The sequence below is a fragment of the Brassica napus genome, chromosome C2 (genome assembly GCF_020379485.1).
Source record: "Brassica napus cultivar Da-Ae chromosome C2, Da-Ae, whole genome shotgun sequence".
NCBI classification, from domain to species: domain Eukaryota; kingdom Viridiplantae; phylum Streptophyta; class Magnoliopsida; order Brassicales; family Brassicaceae; genus Brassica; species Brassica napus.
The window spans coordinates 48,057,781-48,069,632 of NC_063445.1; the positions used below are offsets into that span (position 1 = coordinate 48,057,781).

At 36.1% G+C, this 11,852-nt stretch overlaps 2 protein-coding genes and 1 pseudogene across 3 annotated transcripts; 2 read left to right on the forward strand and 1 right to left on the reverse strand.

Annotated features, from left to right (window-relative positions):
* Window positions 1-1,399: 1,399 nt before the first annotated feature.
* Window positions 1,400-7,281, forward strand: LOC106377756 (annotated as a pseudogene).
* Window positions 7,282-7,712: 431 nt separating this feature from the next.
* Window positions 7,713-10,055, reverse strand: LOC106380674 (2-C-methyl-D-erythritol 4-phosphate cytidylyltransferase, chloroplastic-like). Of its 2 annotated transcripts, none has more exons than XM_048746879.1 (13): window positions 9,831-10,055; window positions 9,650-9,747; window positions 9,490-9,561; window positions 9,343-9,398; window positions 9,161-9,240; window positions 8,988-9,070; window positions 8,810-8,887; window positions 8,652-8,720; window positions 8,512-8,580; window positions 8,366-8,412; window positions 8,191-8,281; window positions 8,027-8,084; window positions 7,713-7,919 (listed from the first exon to the last, which is right to left on the reverse strand). In XM_048746879.1, the coding sequence occupies exons 1-12, from the start codon at window positions 9,958-9,960 to the stop codon at window positions 8,028-8,030; spliced, it is 930 nt and encodes a 309-aa protein (XP_048602836.1). In that variant the 5' UTR covers window positions 9,961-10,055; the 3' UTR covers window positions 7,713-7,919; window position 8,027. The 2 variants fall into 2 exon arrangements, with proteins under 2 accessions (XP_048602836.1, XP_048602835.1); XM_048746878.1 differs by having other exon boundaries at window positions 7,713-7,922.
* A 122-nt stretch (window positions 10,056-10,177) lies between these two features.
* LOC106380673 (NADH dehydrogenase [ubiquinone] 1 beta subcomplex subunit 3-A) lies at window positions 10,178-11,370 on the forward strand. The gene is made up of 2 exons (XM_022697011.2): window positions 10,178-10,454; window positions 11,189-11,370. Exon 1 carries the CDS (start codon window positions 10,236-10,238, stop codon window positions 10,449-10,451), a length of 216 nt encoding a protein of 71 aa, XP_022552732.1. The 5' UTR covers window positions 10,178-10,235; the 3' UTR covers window positions 10,452-10,454; window positions 11,189-11,370.
* The last annotated feature ends 482 nt before the right edge of the window (window positions 11,371-11,852 follow it).

Below are 11,852 nucleotides of genomic sequence, written 5' to 3' on the forward strand. Positions count from 1 at the left end.
TAGACTCTCCTAGAAATGCAAATGATGCAAACTAAATGAATATATTTTTTATGCAAATATATATGTATAATGCAATGCATGAGACTCAAAATCATCAAAGCAAACGTGATCAAATACTTGGTACCTCCCCCAAACTTAAATGACACAGTCTCTGTGTTGTCAAGGAGAGAGAGATATCCAAAAAGAGAAAACTAATATGCAAAAACGAAATGGTATATACAAGGAAAAGTAGTGGGTTACCTTCTATGGAGAATGAGTAGAGGGAGATGCTCCCTCCTCGTCGTCCTCAGGTGGTAACTCTTCAAGGTGCTCATCAGCAAGAGTGCCCATCTCTTCAATGTAGAAGGCTTGCCCGAACACAGTTGGTTTCTTCATTTTCTCCTTGATGTCAAAGTGGAGAACATGCCCTTTACCCAAATAGAGATCAATCGTGCCCTCTTTCACCTTAACAATTGCTCCTGCTGTAGCTAAGAATGGCCTTCCAAGAATCAATGGGTCTTGAGCCTCCTCACCCATCTCAAGGCCAATGGTGGTGCAAGGATTTGCAGTAGTTACGGTGGAACCAAGAGTTTCACGGTGGTTCTTTTGCACAAGAAAGTAGATCCAAAAAGAAAAGAGAGAAATATTGGGAAGAAGGAAAAGAAAGATATAAAATTAAAGAGATAGTGCTGATAACTCTTCTCCACCATCCATTTGATATATAGACAAAATTAAAGACGATTAATAAAAAATAGTTTTATTCTAAAGCACAACCATTTTGTCCATAATCTTTATTCCATTACACGTTTCAGTTTGATCAAATTAAAACAAAAAAATTATATATATATATATATATATATTGCCGATTGCAAAACTGTAAATATAGTTATATTGAAATCTATTTAATCACTAAACTAAAAAAAAACTATTTATATGTCTGTTTGTTTTTAAGATTGGAGATGATAATTTAATTATTCTAAAGCTCATTTAAAAAAAAAAAAGCAGTTGTAAATTAAATTAATTGTTACATAAAAATTTGAATGAACAAGATAAAAGACTATTTTGATCATATCTAACGTTTAATTAACTTTTATTCGTGTAACTTGCTTTCTTGAATATAATTTTTCAGTTATGGAAATTAAATAATATTAGTACAAATAATATATTTGTGTAACCGGTTCGTTGTATTTTTAAGGTATATTTAAATTCATATGAAACTAAAACTTAATTTAAAATTATAGAAAATAACATAACCTCCATTAGTGCACTTTAATATAGATTCATTTTTTTGTAAAATGAAACAACATAAAAACTATTTAAAGCCTCATAGTATATCAATACCACAACTTTATAGCATAGAGACAAAAAAAAAAAAATTTGGACAACATAAACAAGTACTGTGAACAAGAAAAATATATTTTATTACATATAATTTTTTTTGGCGTAAAGCTTTCTAAAAGATAAAAAAAATTATTATCATACACATTTCTTGCAAATGAAATCCTAAAACACAAACCACAAAATTATACAAAAAATAATAATTTAAATCATAAGTAAAATATATCCCTAGGGCGGTTATTTCTATTATGCCATGTTATTTATTGATTATGGCCAAAACTGTTCACATTCATCTTGTTTTATTTTCTCCTTCCTATTTTTTTTGTTTAATCACGCTATGTCCCACTATTCATCTAACTCAGCCTATCGATCCATCTTGTTTTCAGCTGCAAAATTATTACTGACACCTTATTTTACAAAGAAATAAAAATATTATAAAAAGAAATTTAAAAAGTCAGAAAACACTGGACGGGGAAGAACGAGACCCGACCAAAAGATGAATCCGACACTTTTCCTTTGGTAGTTAGACCAAAAAAAAATCTTCATTTCCACTTTCTCTTCCAAAAAAGACATTTAGAAATAAAATATTTAATAATAGAAAATCATAGAATTTTTAAATTTAAAATCTTTCTGTGTCGCAGACGCAGGCAACAATATCTGTATTCAGAACTCGTGATTCATCATTTCTTTTTGAGTTCAAGCTCCGGCGATGCATAGCCCCTAGGCGGCGTAGCTCCGGCAAAAAAAGTAGAACTATATATATATATATATTAAAAAAAAATTATTTATCGTTTCGTACTGTTTCTTCGTTAATTCATGGATCTACAGTGTTGCTGCTTCTTCTGATTTGTACACTTTCATTGTATCCATCGTGATGTTCTTATATAGCGTCCGCTTGTGAGCACACGAACCAGTTATGTAATGCCACTGAAAACAGAGAGGAGGGAAGCACTTTGTGTTTTCGAAATGTCTGGCTCGAGAGTATCGGATCTGAGCAAGTTGCATCTCAAGAGAGAGCTGACTCAAATCAAGAAAGCTTCCCGAGTTCTACGCGATCCAGGCACCTCTTCCTCATGGAAATCCCCTCTCAACTCCTCCAGATCCGTCGCCGCGACTGTGCCTGCGGTTGTGGAGCCTCCGGTGTGCAGAAACAATGCTCAAAAAGGGAAGGAGAAGAAAGTGTTCTTACACAACTGGAAAACTCACAAATCCTCCAGCGAGAAAAGCGGCTTAGCTAACAATGAATCTTCATGGACACAACAAGCTAGTCTCAACGACGGTGATGTGAGTGATGCAAGGAAGGGTGGCGATTCGATGACTTTCAGGTGCAGAGACACCAATCTAGCGTCAAAGAGGAGGAAGAAGAGTAAGAGAAACAACATAGTGGCTAGAAGTAGATGTGACTCTGCTGGACTATCAGACGAAACAGAGGATCCAAGGCACATCACTGGTGCATCTCCTTTGCTTTTGAAGCAGCTTAATCGCAAGAACTGGTCACGTTCTTTGATAACCAGTAGGAAAGAGGATTCTTCCTGTGCACATAACAGCCCACCAAGCTCGTTCAACATCTACGCTCTTCCTAATCCAAGCAACGTTGGATCTTGGGATGGTACCACCACAACTTGCGACGGCGATGATGATGTGTTGGGTGATAACTTGGATTCACCAGGGAGACAACAAGGCTGTGGGATTTGGACCAAGAAGGCTACGACGAAAGGTGGGTGCAGAAGCTGTTGCTCTCCTTCCTTGTCTGATACTTTGAGAAGTAGCATTTTATGTGGGAGTGGACCGGTGTATCGTAGACATAATAAACACAAGATTGGTTCAAGAAGTGCTCTAGGTGTTTTGCCTTTGCTCACTTATGGTGGCAGTGATGATGATGAGCTTTATTTAGAGGCTCAGAGTAGATTAGATTGGAGGAGGTGGTCTACTATTTGTAGGAGTCAAGATGGTTCAGATGTTGCAGCGATAGATGGAAGTACACAAAGCTTCAGCCAAAAGTACAGACCGATGTTTTTCGATGAACTGATCGGGCAGAGTATAGTTGTTCAGTCACTAATGAACGCTGTGAAAAGGTGTAGGATCGCTCCTGTGTATCTCTTCCATGGTCCTAGAGGAACTGGGAAGACATCGACCGCAAGGATTTTTTCAGCAGCTTTGAACTGTGTGGCAACTGAAGAGATGAAGCCTTGTGGGTACTGTAAAGAATGCCATGAGTTCATGTCTGGGAAGAGTAAGGACTTTTGTGAAGTTGATGGAGTTAATAAGGTTAGGTACCTTTTGAGAAACCTTCCAAAGAAGTCCTCAACATACAAGGTATTTGTGATAGATGAGTGTCATCTGTTGCCATCTAAGACGTGGCTGTCTTTTCTCAAGTTCCTTGAGAACCCTTTGAAGAAATTTGTCTTCATATTTATAACGACGGATCTTGATAATGTTCCTCGGACCATTCAGTCAAGGTGCCAAAAGTTTCTCTTTGACAAAGTTAAAGATGGAGAGATAGTTGTGAGACTAAAGAAGATTGCTTCAGAGGAGAATCTTGATGTGGAATCTCACGCGTTGGATCTGATTGCTGTGAACGCGGATGGTTCACTTCGAGATGCTGAAACTATGTTGGAGCAGCTGAGTTTGTTGGGAAAACGTATCACCACTGGTCTAGTAAACGAGCTAGTAAGCTTTTTGTAATTCGTCTATATTGAAACCTAATATTACATGTTGTGGTTTCGGCCCCGAGGGGATTACGGGTTTCAGCTCCGAACTTTCTGGCATTCAAAAAAAAGGTAAACCTATAATGTAAAAAATGTGGAACTTGTGTTTGTGCAGGTGGGTGTTGTTTCAGATGAGAAGTTGCTGGAACTTTTGGAATTAGCATTGTCATCTGATACGGCAGAGACAGTGAAGAGGGCTAGAGATTTATTGGACCTTGGAGCTGACCCAATAGTCTTGATGTCTCAACTTGCTAGTCTTATAATGGACATCATTGCTGGTTCATACAAGGTTGTAGACGAAAAGTACAGCGAAGCCTTCCTTGATGGACAAAACTGTGAGTTATAAGCAAAGTATTTGGAATCTTTTATGACTAGAAATTAGCTTATAGTTATGTTCTTGTTTCGTTTTTGTAGTGAGTGAAACAGATATGGAGGGACTAAAACACGCTTTGAAGCTTCTCTCTGAGGCAGAGAAGCAGCTTAGAGTTTCTAATGACCGTTCAACCTGGTTCACAGCGACTTTGCTTCAGCTTGGGTCAATGCCTTCTCCTGGAACCACACGTACAGGATGTAGCAGTAGAAGGCAAAGCTCTAGAGCCACTGATGACGACCCGTCAAGCGTTTCAAGGGAGGTGATGGCTTACAAACAGAGTATAGGAGGGCTTCACTTTAGTAAGTCGGCATCGCCAAAAAGAAGCGGAAAGCATACCCATGAAGCGAGTTCTTTCTCCAGGGTTATCGATAATACATGCTATAAAGCCTCCTCGTCTAGCCAAACTCCAGAGAGAGAAGCCTCCAATGCCTCACATGGCAAATTGGCAATAGTACTGCAAACACCATGATGCTTACTCAAAGAAGTTCAGAGAAACTAAACGAGATATGGAGAAAATGTGTAGAAATATGCCATTCCAGAACATTGAGGCAGCTGCTCTATACTCATGGGAAACTTATATCTATTAGTGAAGTTGAAGGTATAAAAATCCTTAATGTTTCTCTAATTTAAAAGTAATGTTCAATAAATCATTAAGCGGTAATTTGCTTAGCGATTAGACGGGTTATTCAGAGCCTAGGCGAAAACTATGGATTAACGAATTATTGATTTATTTTTATACTTTCTACATTTATATTAGATATTTTTGTTTATGAGTTTAATTATAAAACAGTTTTGATGAATTATAAAAATTAGATATACAAAAAGAAGAAATTCATACGAATTGGATTTTCACTAACATTATTGCTTAATTTAATATATTTCGACCAGTACAGATAATTTTATATCGATTTATATAATGGTTTAAACCGTATTGAGTCATATAAACCGGATTGTAAGAAAATCATTTCGTTTATGACCGATTTTTAGAACATTGTTTAACAGCTTTGCAGTGTTGAAAGGTTGTATATGATTTGCAGGTATTCTAGTTGATTATATAGCGTTTGGAGAAACCGAGATCAAAACAAGAGCTGAAAGGTTTCTAAGCAGTATCACAAACTCGATGGAAATGGTACTAAGGAGAAGCTTAGAGGTCAGGATACTACTCTTGCCTGAAACCGAGCCACTCGTAGTCCCTTACCAAACCGGGAAACCAGATATGACAAACAAAGTTGGAGATCTACATGCTGCACCAGACATTGGAATTGGTAGCAGTGAAGAAGGCAGATCAAAGATCCCAATGCAAAGGATAGAATCAATCATCCGAGAACAAAGATTAGAAACAGCATGGTTACAAACCGCTGATAAAGACACGCCTGGATCACTAACACGGATAAAACCTGAAAGGAATCAGATTCTACCTCAAGAAGACACTTATCGCCAACCTTCTGCTGTTTCTCCTTCCGGATTAAATTCTCACCATTGGGCAGATGAATTAAATAATGACGTTAAGCTTTTGAGAATTGGCGAAAATGGTGAGCTTCAAGAGAATCTAACTGGGAGCTCTCCTCTTTCCCCGAGCTTACTTCATGATTCTAAGTTTGGACACAAGAAAGACAATATGTAAGTCCCTCATTGTCCTTGTTGATTCATGCCTATTGCCTAAGTTGGTTGTGTGTGAACATTTTGGCTTTGGTTGTGTAGAGGAGGATACGAATCAGGAACAAGGAGAGTTGGTTGTAATATGTTACTTTGTTGGAACACAAACAAGACTCGAAGAAGTAGCAAGGTATGTGCTAATCAAATCCAAACTGGTATTTCTTTTTAATATTTTGATTCTGTTTATTTTCTAATTTTTTTCTTTTGCGGATTTGGTTTATCCTAAACAGGGTAAGGGAACTCCTGTTCGTCCCCGAAGAAGTGGGAAGAGAGGGTTCTCTCTGTTTAATGGATGTGCTAAGCCAAGGAAACCAGCAGGTAAATTAAGAAGATGAAACTTTTAGTTTAAAAGTCATGAAAACAAAATTGTTTCACTCAAGCTCTAATTTATCATATGTTCTTCCACTTCTATATAGTTTTCCGTAAATCTATTTGATCAATGATATGTCAAAGGATAGCTTTAGTTAATTCACTGTAAAGTTCCTACCACATTGAGTTTAATAGACTCCATTTTTGTTTTCATTTAATGAAACTTCAGAAATGTTACTATGGAATTTAATAAAATGTCAGAGGGTAATTCAATCTTTAGCAATGGTTTTTAACTTTTTTATGTACTAATGTTTTTATTTGAAACAACAAATCAAATGTTAAAAAACTTACCCTTTTCTCCTTGGTAGCGTAAGGATGTAGATAGTTCCTCCATGGAGCCGAAGGAGTTTATAGTAATTAGGAGAAAAGCGTGTTGTTTAAATGTTTAGTCAATGCGTAATAGTCATATCATGCAGCTAAATAGTGACACTTGGTACGGTAGAGACTGGAAACTTTCAGTCGATTTGTTCTTGTATATTCTATAAAACGTCGACCTGCAAAATTTCACAACAAAAAATAAGGGATAGTTTCGTAGCTAATCTGATAGATCCTTGTTGCTGACGTGGAAGGAACTAGAGAAAAGTGAAGATTTGGATTGGTTTAGAGGCTTTGCAGTTAGAGCTTTGGAGGTAGCTTCGTGAAGAAAGATGCCGAAGTATAAATACCGAGCACAGATGAAGAGAAGAGTTATGCTTTGTTGTTGTTGTAGATTGACGCCATGAGTCATCTTAACCCGATCGCCATGAGATCGGTGACGAAGGTGAAGCTCGCCATGAGAGCCTAGCCGGAGTCAAGCTCAAAGTTGTTCGTTTATCATCTTTGTAATCATGTTTCTATTCAATAAAGGAGTTTGAGATTTGTAAACTCTATCATAATCATTCTCAAATAGTTATTTCTTAAATAATCATTCCCTAAGAGATTGCATGACTCACACTGGAGCGAGGAATACAAGGAAGGATATTGCGTTGTAAAAAAATGATACTTCCACTCAAAATAATAGTATAGATATTATACTGTTTCTTTTCTGGGTCACAAGATCCCAACAATATAAATCAACAAGCTAGGAACACTTTGCAATATAAATTACAAAGATGGTTAAGATGCATAAAGCACTTTGCAATAACAACTCTGATTACTTGCTAGGAACGAGCGCTTCAAACATACTCTAAATCAGCCTGGTTTCCACCTAAGTCAATCTCTCATTCACCTAACCAAGTTGTGAAGGTCTCAGTGGAGCATCCCAATCCCAATAATTTGTTTATCGGTAAGTCTTAAAACTACAATTATAATACATGAAAATATGTTTTCTCTTATCGTGCTTTCCATCATAAATCTTTTGTAATATATTGTGTTCTCACTCTTTGATTTTAGTGTTCAGATTTTACTTTGTTCACGAAGCAGAACATAATTTGTGTACAAGATTCAAATACAGTAAGGCTGACTAAATCAACCCGAACCATAAACGAATTGTCCAGACTGAAACTGAATCGAAAGCCCTTCTGCACACATAGAAACAAAACAGTATTGACAATCTGGAAGATGCTATGAACATTTTCATGTCATAAAGTTGACTAAAAGAAAAAGGAAAAACTAGTAATGATACCTCATGAGTCCATGCTCAAGATTCTCTCAGCAAGCAGTAAATCATCAGGTGTTGTAACCTTCAAAAGAAAAATACAATGTTAGCAACCAAGAGATGTAAAAAATAAAATAAAAAGTTTGATTCTGTCACCATGGTAAAAAGGCTGAAGTTAATGTTATATTTACCTTGATGTTTGTGTAAGATCCTTGAGTGACATAAACAGGATGCTTGAGGTATTCAACAATCGAAACATCATCTGTTACCTCTAGACCTTCTCTGTTTCAGACATGTACACATAACAACAATCAGTCTTGTTTGATTTTTTTAATCACCATCTCATTATTTTCAAGGTTCACAAACCTTTTCACAAGCTCGAATCCTCTCTTCAACAGCTCGGGTTTGATCACCTATAAAGAGAAAGCATACACTGAAGTTGTTCGAAACCATAAATCTAACAAAACATTTCATCTTAAGTGAACCATGAAAATGATTTAAAAAAAAAAAACCTGTGGTGTCTGCATTTCCCAAAGGGTTTTCCTGTCGAGAGTCTTCACCACGAGTGAATCAGCATTGACCTGCATAGAGCAATGAAAAAAGTCTATTACCAATTTTTACGCTTTTGCCAAATAATCTAAAGAGTTTGTACCTCTTTGATTGTAGCTTTAGCAGGAACACCAAGCACGGCTGCTCCAACCGTCCATCCATCTTTAAGTACCTTAAGAAAACAAAACCATGAAACGAAACTCTTAATGTCTTACTACTTAGAGAAGTTTTGCTACTTGGCATAAGACAACCGGAGTATACCTTCTCGACGTCTTCAGTGTCAACCAAGGGTCTTGCTGAGTCGTGGATGCAAACAAGTTCAGCGTTCGCATCAATTTCCTGTGAAAATTAAACTATAAGCTTCACATGAACTAGAGGAATGAACACAGTATTTAGAATAGTTTATTCTGCTCTCAGGAAAAAAAAAAGAGGTATAAACCTGAAGTCCACTGTGAACAGAGTCTTGCCTTTCTTTACCAGGGACAGCGAATTTAAGATCAACATCAATCGATTCTTCATATTCTATAAGAAGACCACAACCAAATGCTAAGTAACATCTTTGAGAGAGAGATCTCAACCAGAAGTATAAATAGTAAAAGAGAGAGACAAAACCTTCAAAAATATCTCGGAAAAATGGATCACAAACAACTACAATCTCCTTCACTTCAGACATACGTGAAAAGGTGAAAAAGCTGCAAATAATAAGGCATTAAAAAATTCAACAATTACAAAGCTAAAAGTTAGATACCTTTGACATAGATTCAATAAGATAACTAGTTTTAAAGTTTTGATACCTGTACAAAGCAATAGGCTGACCAAGGAGTGGTATATACTGTTTTGGCATGGTCATCTGATTCACATAAAAAAACGCAGATAAACAACCAGCTCAAGCTTGAAGAAACTCAACAGAACAAACAATCAAAGTTTGAAATCTAGCCTACTTTCATTCTCTTCCCTTGACCACCAGCTAAGAGAATCACTGAGACACTCTTCTCCTTCACAACTGCATTGCTCTGATGAATAACAAAAAAGTAAATAGATTAAAATCAAAACTACAGAAAATAGCTTCAAGATTGAGTTGATTCCAAGTTTGAAACTTACATTATCAAACTCGGACGACGAAGAACATCTGACTGAATGTATAAAAGCATCTCTTCTGTAGCTTCTACTGACCCTTTTCGAAAAATCAAGTATTTGAACTGAAACAACATTCGAAACAATCAACAACCCACATATTCTGTTTGGTCTGAAAACAAAACAAAAGCGCATAAGAGAGATTTACCTGAGGGACGGCAGCTGAAGCCCAGACAGAGGGAGGTCGACTTGACGGAAAGATTCGGACAAAAATAAGAGGAAGAAAACGAAAATGTCGGAGAATTAAGGAAGCCAAGAGTCGTTTGAAGCATCGCCATTAACTCGCCGGAGATAAAATTAACGAGTGAGAGAAAAAGAGATACTCCCTCCGTTCACCGGAGAAATTTTATATATTTAGGGCCAGCTCAAAAGGCCCAGTAGCTTAATGGGCTTTAAATGAGGCCCATAAAGACAACTCATACAAAGCAGCTCATCATAAGGGCCCAGCTAAGTAGGCCCATCTTTGAGGCTAATGGGCTTATCATAAAGTCAATACAACAACAGAGGCTAAAACTAGGTGGCGGAGATCGATCGAGGAAGAAGAAGGGTGAAAATGGCGAAACCGTTGGGAACTACGGGAGAGTTTTTCAGGAGAAGGGATGAGTGGAGGAAGCACCCGATGCTTTCCAATCAGATGAGACACGCGCTCCCTGGTCTCGGGATCGGCGTTGGAGCCTTCTGCGTTTACCTCGTGGGTGAGCAGATCTATAGCAAACTCATGGCTCCTTCTCCATCGTCTCACCAGAAACAACCAGCCCCGTCTCACTGAGTGGTAAGATCGTGTTCAAAGTTTGATCCTTTCTAATCGAGATATGTATGACTTCTCTGTTAAGAATGTTGAACTAAGTATAGGGTTAAAGTGGATTACATGTTTTTTCAGTTTCAGTAGTGATTATCTTTATGAAAAAGTGTGGAAGTCAATATCTTTTAATGTGCAATTGCTATTTGGGATTGGTCTGAAAGATGGATCCGTTTCTTGGAGAATGTAGTGTGTAATAAACAAAGCTGAGTAAACACTTTCATACAGCAAGTGGTTATAGGAATAATACTGTAGTGTATGGCTCTTATATTGGAATTAAATCGATCAGCTAACTTGTCCAAAGTTTCAGCACCTTCTTTAAGTGATTTTCTTATTTAAAGACTCAAACTCAACAGTTGACAGCTCCAAAACAGTTATATTAGCAGTTGTTACTTTGTTATTGATCAAGAGATATATTGATTCTTTTGAAGCATTTATCTATTTCATGACTTTAGTTTTTGCGTGTATTATCAAATCTGAGCAACACTTTCAGAATTCAGATCAATACAAGTATCTGTGTTAATTGTTGTATGTAGTTTTTTTTTCCAGTGTCTGCGTTTGTCTTTTGAGCCATTCACATGTCACTTCGCTTTATACTAAGTGGCATTTGATCTCATCTTCTTCTGTAATGACATTTTGTGTTTGGCTCTGAATCTTTTGAGTAAAAAGGATTGTAAACTAAAGGAGATTTGCTCATCTTGTTGCAGATTGTTTCGATCATGATGAAACCGCAGCAGATAAAGAGCTGAGGGATTCAAAATTTGCCATTTTTCTTGGTTTATCTCAATAAGATGTTGATGAAAGACAAAACTTGTATGACATTCTGCTATGTGATCTTGTTATGTGTTGTCGTTTTGATTAATAAGAGTTCTAAATCAAATCTATACTATATAAAAGTTGAGGCTATAAACCTTCCACATTTAAACGATCAGTCATATTATGAAACATCATATTTTTAATTTGCTATACTAAAACTGTCAATATTACCAAAAAAATCAAATTATAAAAATGTCAATATCCAAAAAATTGTTTATTTCAAATTATAATATAAATCAATATCAAATAAAGTAAATTTACAAAAATATAATACTGTATTAAGTTAACATAATGTTTAATAGTTTTTTCAAAAATTAAAAAAAAAAAAATAACCAAAAAAATAATTAATTTAAAAATACAAGACTTTCAAACAGTTATAATTATATAAATCTAAATTTAAACTCATAATTTTCAAAGTTTAGGTTACATACTATTGAAAATATTCAGAAATAACATATAATATATATAAGTTGATATTATAAATCATTGAGAATATCCACATATTATTTTAAAGCACCAAAAATCTACCAATTCATTTTTTAAATCTGCTATTTC